The sequence below is a fragment of the Cololabis saira genome, chromosome 18 (assembly GCF_033807715.1).
Source record: "Cololabis saira isolate AMF1-May2022 chromosome 18, fColSai1.1, whole genome shotgun sequence".
Taxonomy (NCBI): domain Eukaryota; kingdom Metazoa; phylum Chordata; class Actinopteri; order Beloniformes; family Belonidae; genus Cololabis; species Cololabis saira.
This window is the reverse complement of record NC_084604.1, coordinates 39,810,317-39,828,178: the sequence shown is the minus strand read 5'-3', so window position 1 is coordinate 39,828,178 and position 17,862 is coordinate 39,810,317. Positions and strand designations below refer to the sequence as shown.

The following is a 17,862-nucleotide window of genomic DNA, read 5'->3' as shown; positions in this document are numbered from 1 at the left end:
TCATTTTTAGTCAAAAAATCTCATTGCACTTAAAACAAGAGTCATTAGCAGAAAAGTAACTTTTTATTTGACAATTTTCACCTGTTTCAAGTAAATTTTCAATTGAAATAAGTAGAAAAATCTCCCAGTGGAACAAGATTTATCTTCTCATTACAAGCAAAAAAATCTTGCACTGGCAGATTTTTCTACTTATTTTAATGGAAAATCTACTTGAAACAGGTGAAAATTGTTGTTTTTTCCAGTGATGAGGTTTCCCTCCAGCTTCTACTTTGGTTTAGATTTTCTATTGCTTAATTTAGGTTCCAGTAAAACAGGAATGTTATACAGTTCTGTTCAGATGTTAGTTTTATTACCGAGATTCATCTGATCATAGGCAGATATGATCTCCTAGCTGGCTCGCCAATAAATCCTCCAAGGATGCATTTAAGCAGGGATTTTGGCTTCATTTTTTGCTAAATAAATAAAGGCATGAGGAATAAGTTACATGAGGTTTTAATGCCTAGAAAAGACAAGCGAACGGACGGACCCTCTCTTTTTCCAGGTTTGCGTGAAGCTGGTTGGACTCGGTTTTGCTCTTGTTGAAAACTCCCTCCAGCTTCTCCAGGTCGGACATCTTCTTCTGGAGCTTGTCCAGCTCCATCCTGAGCTCCTGGCCGTGTTTCTCCTTCTCCGTCAGCCTCCTCGTCAGCTCGCGGCACTGAGCCTCCATCTTGGTGATCTCCTCGTCCTTCCCCTCCATCTCCAGGACTTTCTTCCTCAGATTCTCCAGCTCGGTCATGAGGGAAGAACTCCCGCACTCCCCTCGGCTGATCTTCTCCCGGATCTCCTGCAGCTCCTCCTCCGACTTCTGCAGCAGGTTCTTGCTCTCCTGCAGCTCCTCCGTCCGCTGGACCAGTTCCTCCACCTTCAGCTGCAGCTGCCGGTTCTGATTCTCTCGAGCGGCCAGCTGGGACGTGGTCTCCTCGTGTTCCTGGGTGAACTTTGCTCGCTGCAGCTCCAGATCGGCCTCCAGCTTCAGGACCTTCTGGTCGTTTTGGTTGGCGGTGTCGCCGGCGGCGGCTAGCCGCTGCTCTCTCTCCTGCAGCTTCGTATTGAGGTCCCGGATCTTCTGGCCCTGCAGGTCGATCTGCTCCACCTGCAGCTGCCGCTCGTCCACCAACATCAGGGCGAACGACTTTAGCTTGGCCAGCTCGGCCTGGAGCTTCTCCTGCTTGTTGTGGTTGTCTTTGTCCTTCAGAGCCTGGCAGGCTTTCTCCTGCTCCAGCAGCCGCTTCAGCCTGAGAAAACAACACCGTCCCACACGTGAGGAGACTGTTTTCAACAGTACGACAACCCAGATAGCATAAAACAGTCATGTGCAGAAGTTATTGCTACTGAAAGTGGATCTACAACTTGTTAGGGCCCGAGCACTTACAGTGCAAAGGCCCTATTGTATCTGTAGGAGTTCGAGCGTTGTTTTTATTTTTCTTCCGACGAAAGGAGGGGCTTTTTTCCCCCTAAACGTGCCCCAAACGTCACCAAATTTTGCACCAATCCAGGCCTGGCGAAAAATGTGATATTTAATGGTTTGCATTAATGGGCGTGGCAAAATGGCTCAACAGCGCCCCCTTGAAAACTTTGCGCCTCAAGCCCCACAATACGGTTTGACGTACATGCACGAAAATCGATACACACCTGTATCATGGCACAACTTAAAGAAAAGTCTCTTGGAGCCATGGCTGAAACTAAACAGGAAGTCGGCCATTTTGAATTAATCGTGTCATTTTGGCGCAATTTATGCCATTTCTTCGGCAGTTAATTCGGCCCGAACCGTAACGTGCACCCAGGTGTGTTATACATCAAAATGTGCGTCTCCATCCTGCAACGATGTGCATTACTTTTCTTAGTCAAAAGTGTTACCGTGGCGACGATAGACGCCAAAAAGTGCGCCCCCCCTTCATCTGATTGGTCCATATCTGATAGTTCCTACTTTCTGCCACAACTTTTGAATGGTTTGACATAGAGACTCGTGGGTGGTGTCATCGGACTCGGTTTTGAGTCCTTGACTTTTATTGGTGAAAATTGCACGCGCGAGGGCCCGTTCATCGCTGCTTGCAGCTTTAATTATTATTATTATTACCTCTCCCGGTCCTGCTCCAGCAGGTTGGTGAAGTCGTCGCTCTTGCTCATGAAGTCGGCGTGTTTGCGTTTCTCGGTGTCCAGCTGGGTGACGGTGCGGCGGTGGCACTTCTCCGCTAGCAGCAGCTGATCCAGCATCCGGCGGTACGTCTCCTTCTGCTGGTCCTCCAGCCGGTCCAGCTGAGACCAGAGACACCAGTTCAGAGACACCTAAACACTTCAGAGTCCGGCTGAGACCAGAGACACAACTAAACACTTCAGAGACTTCAGAGAAACACTTCAACCTGTTTCTGATGCAAAAAACCTGGTACCTTTTAAGGCCCCGTTTCCACGTAGCAAAAACAGTGCTCTTTTCATGCGTTGTGGCCGTTCGTTTACACGAAAACGAAGCTCAAAGTCTCCAAAAACCATAATTTCTGAAAACTCACACTTAAAAGTAACTCCACTTCTCTGTCACTCCAAACCAAAGACTCTGGTTCATCTTGGAAGTAACTGGAAGTTACTCATGTTATTTGTTGATGTTTTTTTCCAGGATTCTGATTGGCTAGCATGACTTTATCAGCCTTAATGTTGAGAAGAAAGTCAAAATGTTGAGAAAAAAGTCTTTTTTTTTTTTAAAAAGTTGAAAATTCAAGAAAAAAGTAAAACATTTTGAGAAAAGAGTCGAAATTTTGAGAAAAAAGTCGAGAAAAAGTCAAGATTTTGCGAAAAAAGTTGAATTTTTTAGAAAAAAGTCGACATTTGAGAAAAAGTCGAAATTTTTCAGAAAAAAGTCGAAATTTCAAGAAAAAAGACGAAATGTCGAGAAAAAAGTCAAAATGTTGAGAAAAAAGTCAAATTTTTTGAAAAAAGTAGCATTTCTGAGAAAACAGTCGAAATTTTGAGAAAAAAGTCAAAATGTTGAGAAGTAACTCCACTTCTCTGTCACTCCAAACCAAAAACTCTCTCGTTACACTGCCCCCTGTAGGTTTGGCTGCTCATAGCACCTTAACAGATATTTATGCAGGTTCCTGGAAATGATGGGATTTTTCAAAACGTAGAGGGAAATATCTGTTTTTGAGAAATTTTGAGAAAAAAGATGAAATGTCGAGAAAAAATCGAGAAAAAAGTCGAAATTTTGAGAAAAAAGTCGAGAAAAAGTCGAAATTTTGAGAAAAAAGTCGAAATGTCGAGAAAAAAGTCAAATTTCTTTGAGAAAAAGGTCGAAATTTTGAGAAAAGAGTCAAAAGTTTGAGAAAAAAGTTTGAAATTCTGAGAAAAAAGTCGAAATTTCAAGAAAAAACTCTAAATTTCAGGAAAAAAGTCAAAAGTAACTCCACTTCTCTGTCACTCCAAACCAAAGACTCTCGTTCATCTTGGAAGTAACTGGAAGTTACTCGTGTCATTTGTTGATGTTTTTTTCCAGGATTCTGATTGGCTAGCATGACTTTATCTTCTCGTTACACTGCCCCCTGTAGGTTTGGCTGCTCATAGCACCTTAACAGATATTTATGCAGGTTCCTGGAAATGATGGGACTTTTATAAACGTAGAGGAGGAAATATCCGTTTTTGTGAATACCCGGCTATGTGGAAACGTGGCCGTAGACTGACCTCGGCCATGGGCGTCTGGTAGACGTCGTCGGTCCGGCCCCCCCCCACCAGCTGGGTGTCTCTCTGCAGGGCCTGCAGGGGGCTCAGGGGGGCCGCCGAGCCGTACTGGGCCTCCAGAAACTCCGGACCGGTTCTCTTTGTCTTCAGCATCCCGATGAAGTCCTCCCTGGCCTGACAATACAAGAACAAATGAGAATTAAAGCTGCAAGCAGTGATGAACAGGCCCTCCACCCTTGTGCACGTTCAGGCTGCAGTGGAAGCTTGTATGACTTGATGTAGATTCTTCAGAACTGGACATTTAGTGGATGAAACCACCCACGACTCTCTGTATCAAACCATTCAAAAGTTATGGCAGAAAATAGGAACTATCACATATGGACCAATCAGATGAAGGGAGGGCGGGCTTTTTGGCGTCTATCGTCGCCACAGTAACGCTTTTGACTGAGAAAAGTAATGTGTGTTGTTGCAGGATGGAGACGCACATTTTGATGTATAACACACCTGGGTGCACGTTACGGTTCGGGCCGAATTAACTGCCGAAGGAATGGCATAAATTTCGCCAAAATTACACGATTGATTCAAAATGGCCGACTTCCTGTTTGGTTTCGGCCATGCCCAATTAATTTTTAACGAAAATAAAAAATAAACTTTAACACCAGCTACTTTTCGCTACCTGTTGTAACCGTCAATAAATCTGTACCAGTTGATTGTTGTCATGGAAACATTGTTGCTTCCCTGACGTGGAATGATCTGCTGTGATGAGGCTTTAGAATAGAAGCCGTGGTATAAGCTCATTATACCACAGTTAACAACCAATCAGATCATTATACCACAGTTAACAACCAATCAGATCATTATACCACAGCTAACAACCAATCAGATCATTATACCACAGTTAACAACCAATCAGATCATTATACCACAGTTAACAACCAATCAGATCATTATACCACAGTTAACAACCAATCAGATCATTATACAACAGTTAACAACCAATCAGATCATTATACCACAGTTAACAACCAATCAGATCATTATACCACAGTTAACAACCAATCAGATCATTATACCACAGTTAACAACCAATCAGATCATTATACCACAGTTAACAACCAATCAGATCATTATACCACAGTTAACAACCAATCAGATCATTATACCACAGTTAACAACCAATCAGATCATTATACCACAGTTAACAACCAATCAGATCATTATACCACAGTTAACAACCAATCAGATCATTATACCACAGTTAACAACCAATCAGATCATTATACCACAGTTAACAACCAATCAGATCATTATACCACAGTTAACAACCAATCAGAGTGCAGGATTCCACCTTTCCGTTTTTTAAAGGTATTTTTATGTCTCAGAGAGAGCAGGGAGTGAAGGATCATGGGTAGTTGATGGAGTGAAGGATCATGGGTAGTTGATGTGACTCTTTGCAGGAACAGTGTAACCAGTTGTGGCTCTGACTGGTTGGACATAGGGCTGGGGATCGATTCAAATGTCAAGAATCGAATCGAATCGAATTCCGATTCTTAAGATTCAGAATCGATTATCACCATTTGATTCGATCCAATTCGATTCAATATTGATTTGGGTTAGTGTTGCCTGGATTATATGACTGTAAAATAACTATTGAAATAATAATTTCACAATAATTATTGTGAAATAACTAAGAAATAAATAACTCAAATAGGCATTTCAATATCCATTTAAAGTGCAAAAAAAGAAAGAAATTGCAACAGCTCAAGCAGTAAACACATTATTTTAGCTTGTCTGATTTATTCTGTCACCAGACACAGCTGGACATGAAGCACCGGCATTTTTCAGGTATTTCATGACAAACCGTGTCCGATAACAGAGAAACCAAACAAGCTCTAGTAAATATAGATAATATGAACTTCATTGAACTAATATAACATTTAGAAATTTAAGCTGAAATATCCAGCATTTTCTCTAAAGAAAAGTTCATTTAGTTCAGGAGTTTTCAAAACTACTGGGATTAAAGTTCACCAGGCAAAAATGTAATGATGAAAAAAAAAAAAAAATCGATCTTTAGTCATACAAATCGATTTTTAGGAACTAATATGAGAATCGATTTAAAATCAGAAAATCGATTTTTTCAACACAGGCCTAGTTGGACCCCCCTGATCTAGAATGTCCCACCAGGCGTCATTAGTGCAACACTCCCATCTTCCCCCTTGAGGACAGACATTGGACACTTGTGGAGCTGCAGGTCCTGCAGAGACACCCACCTGGACTTCTCCCTCCATGATTCCCAGCAGCTGGATCAGGTCGGTCCGGGACAGTTGGAGGGTTTGATTCTTCTGGCTCTGTCGAGGTTTCCCAGGATTCCCAGGTGTCCCAGGATTCCCAGGTGTCCCAGGTTTCCCAGGTGTCCCAGGATTCCCAGGTGTTCCAGGTGTCCCAGGTGTTCCAGGTGTCCCAGGTGTCGTCCTCCGGTCCTTCTCCTCCCGTTGGACCTTGGTCCTCCTCTTTGCCGTCTCCGGCGTCTTCTCCTCCTCCTCCTTGATCCGTCCTCTCGTCTCCTCGTCTTTGATCCGTCCTCTCATCTTCTCCTCGTCCTTGATCCGTCCTCTCATGGGCTGGATGTGTCCCTCGTCTGGACCGTCCACGGTGCAGCTTCTGGATCTCATGGTTCACCTGCTGAGACGATGCAGAAAAAGACGTCAGTCACGTACAGAAACCTGGAATTTACTCTAACTTTACAAAAAGACACTTTAATAATAATAATAATAATAATAATAATAATAATAATAATAATAATAATAATAATAATAATAATAATAATAATAATAATAATAATTTTCACCAATTATGGTCAAGGACTCAATACCGAATCCGATGACACCACCCACGACTCTTTATGTCAAACCTTTCAAAAGTTATGGCAGAGAAAGGGGGCACTGTTGAGCCGTTAGGCCACGCCTGATATTTAATGCAAACCATGAAAAATCAAATTTATCGCCAGGCCTGGCTTGCATGCAAAATTTGGTGACTTTTGGAGAACTATCAAATATTGACCAATCAGATGAAGGGGGGGGCGTGTGTTTTTGACATCTAGCGTGGCCACGGTAACACTTTTGAAAGAGAAAAGTAATGCGCGTAGTCGCAAGATGGAGACGAACATTTTGATGTATAACACACCTGGGTGCACGTTACGGTTCGGGCCGTATTAACTGTCGAAGGAATGGCATGAATTGTTCCAAAATTACGTGATTAATTCAGAATGTTCAAAATGGCCGACTTCCTGTTTGGTTTCGGCCATGGCGCCAAGAGACTTTTCTTTAAGTTGCGACATGATACAGGTGTGTACCGATTTTCGTTCATGTACGTCAAACCGTATTATGGGGCTTGAGATACAAAGTTTTTCTGTCTGAACCAACCAGATGAAGGGTGGGCGCGGTTTTTGCCTTCTAGCGTCACCACGGTAATGCTTTTGAAAGAGAAAAGTAATGGAGACGCACATTTTGATGTATAACACACCTGGGTGCACGTTACGGTTCGGGCCGCATTAACGACCCCGCCCCCTGACCAATCAGTGGCCTGTATTGTGGTGACGTCAGATCCAGGGCTGACTCAGCCGCTTAGAACCTCGGCAGAATAGATTCAGAAAAAGTATCTGATTGGCACGGCTCCACCCGCCTCGGCCCGTAGTGGAAAAGAGCAAGACGGGGGCGTGGCGGGTAGAAGCGAGCTGAGTAGGTACTAGTGGAAAAGGGCCATAAAGCTTATGGAAATGAGCCTCGAGACTCTCAGGATGTTAAGCGAAGGTTCAATTCCCAGGACTCCCTTCATTCCAGTTCCTACCAGTCTGAGGCCACGTTTCCACATAACCGGGTATTTACAAAAACGGATATTTCCCCCTCTACGTTTTGAAAAATACCCTTGTTTACACGAACCTGCATAAATAGCTGTCAAGGTGCTATGAGCATCCAAACCTGCAGGGGGCAGTGTAACGAGAAGCATAAAGTCATGCTAGCCAATCAGAATCCTGGAAAAAAACGTCAACAAATGACACGTGTGAAGCCTGAATAATATGGTTCTGCGTTAAATCGATGGCGTAGCCTACGTACGGTGTGCGTCGCCGCGTAGCCTACGCCGTAGCTCTGCGTTGGTGTAACGCGGAACCATAAATCAGCTTTGACTGCCAGTTACTTCCAAGATGAACCGGAGTCTTTGGTTTGGAGAGACAGAGAAGTGGAGTTACTTTTAAGTGTGACTTTAGAATATAAAACAGGTAAAATACAAGAAAATATTGACGGTTACAAACTAATTGTAACCACAGGTGTCACTCATGACGCTGGTGACGTTTCTGTCTCATAATGTGACGTTCTGAAGAATAAATGTCCGTTTCTCTCCGTTTACAAGCAAACGTGAAGACGGAGGTTTGAAAAATCTACACTTTGGCCGGAGTTTTCAGGAATGATGGTTTTTGGAGACTTTGAGCTTCGTTTTCGTGTAAACGAACGAACAAAACGCACGAAAACGCCACCGTTTTTGCTACTGGAAAAGTCCAGCTGGTCCTGGAACTCGTGTCGTTGCTGTGAGACACTGAAACATCCCACAAGCTGCTCACTGCTGAAAATAAACCGAGGATCCATTGATTTGTTGTGACAACGAGCTCAGCCGAGGGTTATTTTTAGCGTCTCTGTCGGCATCCAGAGCAACATGAGGAAACCCCGGGGGCGTCGGATTAGCAGCCGCTAGCAGGGACACCCGACCCGCTGGTGTTAGCTAGCATCACAACGCTGTGATGCTAACGCTACGGTGGCCGCGGTCCAAGACTCGTCCAGGTCTGTTAATTAACCATCCTGGGAGTTTGAAACACACACACCTCACCTCCGTTTCCATGGTTACCGGTAGCCTAATTGAGGCTAACCCGTGATGCTAGTGAACGTTAGCCCACAGTCATTCTTTTTCATTCCTTCCTGAAGGATCTGATGGGTAGATGGGTAGTTAGGGTCTTTAAGGACAGCCCTTAGTCTGGTCCAGATCAGGGTGCTGGTTCTATTCCTGGAGCAGGAACCTGATCCTGCAGACGATGACGTTTAACTGTAACTGTCTCTATTTTTAGCTCTTGTTTAAGAGACTCGTATCGTCATGTGTTTACGGGGACCGGCCTGGGATGCTGAGAGGTTTTCCACCGAGTCCTCACCGCTCAACTCTGAGGGTTCGGTTCCTCTCAGTCCAGCACAGATGTAGAGATCAGAAGGTCTGAGGGGAACCAGGAACCAGAACCAGGAACCAGAACCAGGAACCAGGGACCAGGAACCACAACCAGGAACCACAACCAGGAACCAGGAACCAGAACCAGGAACCAGGAACCACAACCAGGAACCCGGAACCAGGAACCACAACCAGGAACCACAACCAGGAACCAGGAACCACAACCAGGAACCCGGAACCAGGAACCACAACCAGAACCAGGAACCAGAACCAGGAACTAGAACCAGGAACCAGAACCAGGAACCAGGAACCAGAACCAGGAACTAGAACCAGAACCAGGAACCAGAACCAGGAACTAGAACCAGGAACTAGAACCAGAACCAGGAACCAGAACCAGGAACCAGAACCAGGAACTAGAACCAGGAACCAGGAACTAGAACCAGGAACTAGAACCAGGAACTAGAACCAGGAACCAGAACCAGAACCAGGAACCAGAACCAGGAACCAGAACCAGAACCAGGAACTAGAACCAGGAACCAGAACCAGGAACCAGAACCAGGAACTAGAACCAGGAACTAGAACCAGGAACCAGAACCAGGAACCAGAACCAGGAACCAGAACCAGGAACTAGAACCAGGAACCAGAACCAGGAACTAGAACCAGGAACCAGAACCAGGAACTAGAACCAGGAACCAGAACCAGGGACCAGGGACCAGGAACCACAACCAGGAACCAGAACCAGGAACCAGGAACCAGAAGCAGAACCACAACCAGGAACCCGGAACCAGACCCAGTAACCACAACCAGGAACCACAACCAGGAACCAGGAACCAGAACCAGAACCAGGGACCAGGAACCAGAACCAGGAACCAGAACCAGGAACCAGAAGCAGAACCACAACCAGGAACCAGGAACCAGGAAACAGGAACCAGAACCAGGAACCAGGAACCAGGAGTCCACTGACCTCCAGGTCAAAATGTCCAACTTTAGAGCAGAAATAAACACATTATCAGTCCAGTTCAACCAACACAGAACTGGTCAGACTAACCAAGAACTCCCAGATCCTCCTGGAAACTCCCAGATCCACCTGGAAACTCCCAGATCCACCTGGAAACTCCCAGATCCTCCTGGAAACTCCTCCCAGATCCAACTGGAAATTCCTCCCAGATCCACAACCTGATCTCACAAAAATACGTGAAATGCCCACGACCTCTCACCACTATTTTCCGTGGTATACACACGGAAAATTGTATAATTCCGTGTGAGCACCACGGATATTGTACCATGCAAAGTCAATGGGATCCGTTGTCGTGATATATACACGGATTATTACATTATTATTATTATTTATATATTATTCTTTGTTATAGTGGCTAAATTATGAGTTTTTGTCGCGCAAGGTACTGTTTGTTACTGTCAGTTTGTAAAAGCATGTTTTTAACGCTGTTTTAGAAGTGTTTTATTGAGGTTTTAATGGGAGCACCACGGATATAGTACTATGAGAAGTCAATGGGATCCGTCACCCGATTTGACTGTTGTCATACCATTGAATGAAGGACAAAACGATAACAATCATCCCATAGATATGGGCCAGTAGGGCCCTACTCTACCTACTAGTAGGCGCAGGAGGCTGTTATTGCCCCTTTCTATGGCTAACCCCATGTTAATAATGCTTGCTATGGAGCTCACACCTCATTATCGCCCCTTTCTACGGCTAACCCCATGTCATTAATGCTCAGTAGGCACAGAAGTTTTGTTATGAAGCTCACACCTCACCTCCATTTTTTATGTATTTAGCTAGAATTTTAAAACCTGAACAATAGAATTCAACGTAAAATGCGATCTTGTCCATTAAAAACAATCCTTTTTGGAACATAGTGTAACGACCACAGATAAGATAAGGCCTTGCCCGCCTGGGCAACACATCAGCATTTGGCCGACTTGTTAGTGCAGTTGACTGTGGTCTGGGAGACTGGTTAGTGCAGTTGACTTTGGTCTGGGAGACTGTGGTTCGAGACACGCTCAGGGCACGACTTGTTCGCCACAGTATTTTCCTCATTGTGTTATGGTTTTCTTTTAATATCTTTAACATTTCTAAACACAAAAACACGAAAGTGTCCTTGATAATTCAATAATACAATAGGTTCATGTTAAGGACATCCGTTTTAATTAGTTCTCCTTTGATTATGACATGTTATTAATGCTCAGTAGACACAGGAGGTTTGTTATGTATTGTTATAGGTTTGCCTATGAGGCCTATTTCGTGTCTATTTTTGCACAGTTCACTAACGCTTTGAGCTAGGAGGCTGAAATTCTAGACCCTGTATCAGGAGGTGACTCTCATCCACTGTGCCGAGTTTCAGATCTGTGTGACCTTCGGAAGTGTCAAAGGTCACCGCTTGTGTTGCTTTTCGGGCCTGCGTTGTGTGTTTTTTGAATAATTCACTAACGCTTTGAGCTGAGAGGCTGATTTTTGACTATGTTGCAATGCAGAAGGCCCTTTGCTAGGATGTTTTGGTTCCGTGGCTGTACGACTTCCACAGAGCTAGTTGGTGTTGCAGAGGGTTCACAGAATTGAGACTTGGCAAGCCCAATTTAAGCCACTTATGGAGGCCACAGGTCAAGTTTTACTTGGTTTGGTCAAATGTTGTGGCAACTGCGTCCGTTCGAATGTTGGAAAAGGTTAAGTTTCAAAGCCCTGCAAAGTACAGATCCGATCTGCACCAAACTAAAATCTGTCGGTTCAGGGGATGCCCCCAAACAACATATACAAAATTCAGACTCCTAGCTAAAAGCGTTAGTGAACTATGCAAAAAAAGACACAAAATAGGCCCTGTTCCATTAGTCAGGAGGCTCTAAGAGCTAGAGGTTTCTACACCCTCCTAACCAGCCAGGACGTTTTGTAGGAAACACTGTTGCAGAAGTCATAGAAGTCAGAATTTATATGTTGTTTGGGGGCATCCCCTGATCAGACAGACGTTAGTTTGGTGCAGATCGGACCTGTACAGGGCTTTGAAACTTCACCTTTTCCAACATTCGAACGGACGCCGTTGCCACAAAATTTGACAAAACCAAGTAAAACTTGACCTGTGGCCTCCATATGGGGCTTAGATTGGGCTTGCCAAGTCACAACTCTGTGAACCCTCTGCAATGCCAACTAGCTCTGTGGAAGTCGTACAGCCACGGGACCAAAAGATCCTAGCAAAGGGCCTTCTGCATTGCAACATAGTCAAAAATCAGTCTCCCAGCTCAAAGCGTGAATTATTCAAAAATCACACAAAAAAGGCCCTAAAAGGCACCACACACGGTGACCTTTGGCACTTCCGAAGGTCACACAGATCTGAAACTCGGCACAGTGGATGAGAGTCACCTCATGATACAGAGTCTAGAATTTCAGCCTCCTACCTTAAAGCATTAGTGACCTATGCAGAAAAAGACACAAAATAGGCTTCGCAGGCCCGAAAAGCAACACACGCGGTGACCTTTGACACTTCCGAAGGTCACACAGATCTGAAACTCGGCACAGTGGATGAGAGTCATCTCCTGACACAGAGTCTAGAATTTCAGCCTCCTAGCTCAAAGCGTTAGTGAACTGTGCAAAAATAGACACAAAATAGGCCTCATAACAATACATAACAAACCTCCTGTGCCTACTGAGCATTAATAACTTGTCATAATCGAAGGAGAACTAATTAAAACGCATGTCCTTAACATGAACCTATTGTATTATTGAATTATCAAGGACACGTTCGTGTTTTTGTGTTTAGAAATGTTAAAGATATTAAAAGAAAACCATAACACAATGAGGAAAATACTGTGGCGAACAAGTCGTGCCCAGAGCGTGTCTCGAACCACAGTCTCCCAGACCACAGTCAACTGCACTGACCAGTCTCCCAGACCACAGTCAACTGCACTGACCAGTCTCCCAGACCACAGTCAACTGCACTAACCAGTCTCCCAGACCACAGTCAACTGCACTAACCAGTCTCCCAGACCACAGTCAACTGCACTAACCAGTCTCCCAGACCACAGTCAACTGCACTAACCAGTCTCCCAGACCACAGTCAACTGCACTAACCAGTCGGCCAAATGCTGATGTGTTGCCCAGGCGGGCAAGGCCTTATCTATCTGTGGTCGTTACACTATGTTCCAAAACGTATTGTTTTTAATGGACATAATAATAATGTCATAATCCGTGTATATATCACGACAACGGACCCCATTGACTTTGCATGGTATAATATCCGTGGTGCTCACACGGAATTTTACCATTTTCCGTGTATATACCACGGAAAATAGTGGTGAGAGTTCGTGGGCATTTCACGGATTTTTGTGAGATCAGGTTGAAACTCCTCCCAGATCCACCTGGAAACTCCCACTAAGAACCAGCTGACCAATCCAGAAGTCTCTCAGAACAATTAACAGCACACAATAGATAGATAGATAGATAGATAGATAGATAGATAGATAGATAGATAGATGGATGGATGGATGGATGGATGGATGGATGGATGGACGGACGGACGGACGGATGGACGGACGGACAGATAGATGTCATCAGCTCCTGGACCCCTCATCACTGTTGCCATGGCAACGGATGATGTCACAGTGGAAGAGATGCTTCCACTGTGACATCATACTCTTAATTTTAAGTGCGGTTTAATTACAGAGGGAGGAGAAACTCCCATCATGCAGCTCTGCAGCTGCTCTTTCCACACATCTCCCAGGAGAGCATGCTGGGAAAATATCAGGGGTGGGTTGTCACTGACTATGTTTACATCAGTCAAAATTCAGGTTATTGCTAATATTCCGGTTACTGAAACATTCAGAATATTCCGTTTTCATGGTAATTAATCATTCAGATTATCTGGATCAAACCAGCGACGCACGGAGAACATCCTGATTCAATTCCCGTCATTTCTGCTTCTTCTTCCTGGATCCAAATCCAAAACAAAAGCTGCTTCAACTTTTCTCTCACCTTCTTGTAAATCTTCTATCCCGGTACTTTCTACCGTCTACAAATGCAGAAATGTTCATATCCTTCATTACATTTATGAAGTGATTAGTCTCCTCCTGGTCTGGTTTCTCCGTGTTTAGAAGAACTTCCTGGAAAAAAGGGAAAAAAAAGAGAAAAAAGATGAAAAAAAGAGATGAAAAAAAGGAAAAAAGAAAGAGGGAAAAAAATGAAAAAAGACAAAGAGGAAAAAAAGAGGAAAAAAGATTAAAAAAAAGAAGAAAGATGAAAAAAAAGATAAAAAAAGATATAAAAAAATATAAATAAAAGGAAAAAAGTGATGAAAAAAATAAAAAAGGAAAAATGATAAAGAGGAAAAAAAGAAAGGAAAAAAGAGGAAAAAAGAGAAATAAAATCTCTTTGTTTAGAAGAACTTCCTGGACTCAAAAGACCAGGATTCCTTGTGAACAGAGCATGTGCAGAAAACAGATTCATGTTCCGTTTGATGGGGATATTCCGTTACGTTTACATGACCCAATATTCAGTTAGAAAAGGAGTAACCCAGGGCTCATATTGGGGTTTTTAAAAACCTGAATATGAGCAAATTTGTTATTCAAAGGGGTTATTGGTGTTTACATGGCCGTGCAAATTTGGGTTATTGAATAATATTCAGGTTTGAAAAGGATTATTGATGCTGGAAACACAGTCTTTGTTTTAATCCTGACACCCAGGTTTGTTGTTGCTCTGAAAGCTTCTGATTCTGCAAGAACATCAGGCTATTCAAACGCTGCTAGAAGCAGATTCTCATACTGAACTACCAACATCTGATGTTATAATGACCATGACTTTTTATTGTATTATTTTTCATTGTCTTTTTTTTCTTCTGTGCATGATGCTTTTCTTTCTTTTTAGCTACTTTTATTATGGTGAGTGTTTTTTTGTTTTTTTTCTCATTTACTTTTTTTCTTCTCTACTGCGCTTGATGCCTTTCGTTTTAGCTACTTTTATTATTGACTCACTTGTCTTTTAATTACTTTTATATTGACATACTCTTATATGTCAAGAAGAAGGGTATATATGTATTATTGTTGTTATTAGTATTATTATTGTTATTGCTATTATTATTCTTTTATATATGGGATATTCTTATATTGCAAGAAGGGGCCGGACTAGATAAGCATTTGCTTCTTCCTGTCCCTTCTTGAACAAAACTGGTTGTGCTTTATTATTGTTGTTGATGCATGGTGTGTTTTTTTTTATTGTTTTGTTCAAGATGAATAAAGATCAAATCAAATCAAATCGGAGTCTCCTGGAGGAAACTCTCCCCAGATTGTTTACACTTCCATCGTCCTCCTGCTGCTGGAGAGTCAACACTCCCAGAGAACGTGAGGAAAGTGCAGGCGGAGGTTTCAGCTGCCGCTGATGTCACCCTCCTATTTTAATCTGTGACGCTGCTGTTGCTGCTGAAGTTCTTTAGTTCGGCTGTTGTTCGGGTGTTGGAATCAGATCAGAGTTTCTGCTGTTAAAAATCTCCTGAGCGGCGTGTTGGTCACTCACCTGCTCCGTCGGCTGCTCAGGTCGACGTCGGCCCCTCAGACGTCTCTGTAACCTCTGGTTCTTCTTCTGTGGTGTTTGTGCTGCGGTCACTGGGAGACCTGATCCAGTCTGCTGTTCTTCTTCTGTGGTGTTTGTGCTGCGGTCACTGGGAGACCTGATCCAGTCTGCTGTTCTTCTTCTGTGGTGTTTGTGCTGAGGTCATCGCCGGTGAGGTCTCTGCTATTTTTAACTGGTTCTATATTTGATCTGGTTTCTCAGGGACTGAAACTCTGAGACTCAACAAGCAGCTGGTCCTGGGGAAGCTCCTCCCCCTGCTGTAGCTCCTCCCCCTGCTGTAGCTCCTCCCCCTGCTGTAGCTCCTCCCCCTATACCCCCTCCCCCTGATGTAGCTCCTCCCCCTGCTGTAGCTCCTCCCCCTGATGTAGCTCCTCCCCCTGCTGTAGCTCCTCCCCCTGCTGTAGCTCCTCCCCCTGCTGGAACTCCTCCCCCTGATGTAGCTCCTCCCCCTGATGTAGCTCCTCCCCCTGGAGTAAAGCTGCTTTCACATAGAGTGCGCACAGCGGCAGCCGCGGCCAGCTTTCCCATTCATTGTGTATGTGCTGCCTCCGTGCAAGGGCGCCTTGCTGCCGCCGAAGTCGGCGGCGCGCAACAGGGCGTACGCCGCCACGTTTGCGCGGTGGCATAGGGCGCAAATGCACGCAGGCCACCGGGTTGCTGCCGGGTTGCCACCGGGTTATTGCGGCAGCAAAGCGGCTTTCACCTAGAACGCGGTTTGCGCCGCGAACAACGCCGGGGTGGGCGCAGACTCGGTGCAGAGCCGGCAGCAGAGCAGGGAGCAGAGCAGGGCGCGCCTGCGCGCATCGCGTACATATTTGTTGCAAGTTGCTTGGCGACCGAAAAAAGGTTTCGTAACCATATATTGATAAATGATTAAATTGATCCTGATATGAGGCATGGAGATGCTATATTTTATTTTAAATTAACATTTTATTGTTAAAAGAGCAAAAGAATATCACATTTATTTCTACCACTTTTAAACACACCAGGTATGTCCACATTCTGGGAGATTTCTCTCCACTTGTGTCCCTTTTTATTGATGTCCCGATAGGCCTGCAGTCTCATCCCACACTCCTCACACAGACTCACAGCCAAGATCATTCTTTCTTCCATCTTGATCGTCTCTAATCTACAAGCTGCAACTTTTTTTTCTCCCTCCAGCACCTTCTCTCCTATTGGACACCACAGAGATGCCGTCACAGGGTGCACGGTGAAATTAAAAAATGTTCAATTCGCAGTGGCAGCTTGGGCCGTCTTGCGCCGTCTTGCACTCTTGCTGCCGCGGCAACCCCGCGGCAACCCGGCGGCAACCCGGCGGCAACCCAGCGGCAACCCGGCGGCGTGCGACCTGTTGCGTGCCGCCGACCTCGGCGCAAAGCCCTGCGCCCTTGCGCAGCGGCAGCACATACACAATGAATGGGAAAACGGCGCCAGGTTGGGAAAACGGCGACCGGAAAAAGGTTTTTCCGGTCGCCAAGCAACTTGCAACGAATATGTGCGCTGCTCTGCGCCGAGTCTGCGCCCACTCGCCGCCGACTCTGCTCCACCTGTGCCGACTCTGCGCCGAGTCTGCGCCACCCCGGCGGTGTTGCCGCGTTTATGTGAAAGTAGCTTAACTCCCTGGATCGCAGTGGTAGTTGTAGTGTGTTCCTACCAAAGATACCTACGTCTGAAAGGCATTTTGGTAGTCTCTGCCACTTCCTGATAAACAGGTTTGCCAGCCCGTCCATCTTGCTTACCACTGAGGAAGGGATTCCCGTCGTCCTCAGTAGCCACATGACCCGTTGGTACAGTATGAACTGGTAGCTCCATACTTTGTACTTCCCGGGAAGTTGCCTTTGATTGATCCTGGCCAGTCTGTCTGCGAGCTGCTTCCTCACCGTCTCCCCCATCTGCCTGTCAGAGAGCTCTGCTGTGTAGGTACGACCCGGGTTGGTCTGCCAGCAATGGGATGTTCTCACCATCTGCGACAAAGACTCCTTTCCTGATAGACAGACTGCGTGATTTTGGGGGTTTGATCTTCATCCTCGCCCAGGCCACAAGCTCGTGTATCCTCTTCAGCAGTCTTGTTGTGCAAGCTGCTGTCTGGAGTAGGGTGGTGATCTCGTCCATGAAGCCTCTCACTGTTGGTAGCCTTTGCCCTGAAGGCAGTTGCACTCCTCCGACCATCTTCTGAAGCTTGAGTTATGGTTCTGCTTCAAAACGAGCCGTGCCTACGGCGTGTGGTACGCGTCGAAGCAGACCACACGCAGTTGCTCACGCCGTCGCTCACGCCGTCGCTCACGCCGTCGCTCACGCCGTCGCTCACGCCGTCGCTCACGCCGTCGCTCACGCCGTCTCTGACGCTCACGCCGTCTCTGACGCTCACGCCGTCACTGACGCTC

The 17,862-nt window shown here is 45.2% G+C and overlaps 1 protein-coding gene across 4 annotated transcripts in view; it reads right to left on the bottom strand.

Moving 5' to 3' along the window:
- The window catches only part of LOC133464444 (filamin-A-interacting protein 1-like), a 29,655-nt gene extending 13,982 nt beyond the window's left edge, over positions 1–15,673 (bottom strand). Inside the window, exons 1-6 of one of the 4 annotated variants that reach the window (XM_061746431.1) lie at positions 15,422–15,672; positions 13,889–14,016; positions 5,976–6,384; positions 3,709–3,879; positions 2,120–2,298; positions 527–1,277 (exon numbers count right to left, since the gene is read on the bottom strand). In XM_061746431.1, coding sequence (XP_061602415.1) covers positions 527–1,277; positions 2,120–2,298; positions 3,709–3,879; positions 5,976–6,377 — 1,503 coding nt within the window. In that variant the 5' untranslated portion in view covers positions 6,378–6,384; positions 13,889–14,016; positions 15,422–15,672. Of the gene's footprint in view, positions 1–526; positions 1,278–2,119; positions 2,299–3,708; positions 3,880–5,975; positions 6,388–13,888; positions 14,017–15,421 lie in introns of all 4 variants that reach the window. The other 3 variants (XM_061746432.1, XM_061746430.1, XM_061746429.1) reach the window with 3 other exon arrangements.
- Between the last annotated feature and the right edge of the window lie 2,189 nt (positions 15,674–17,862).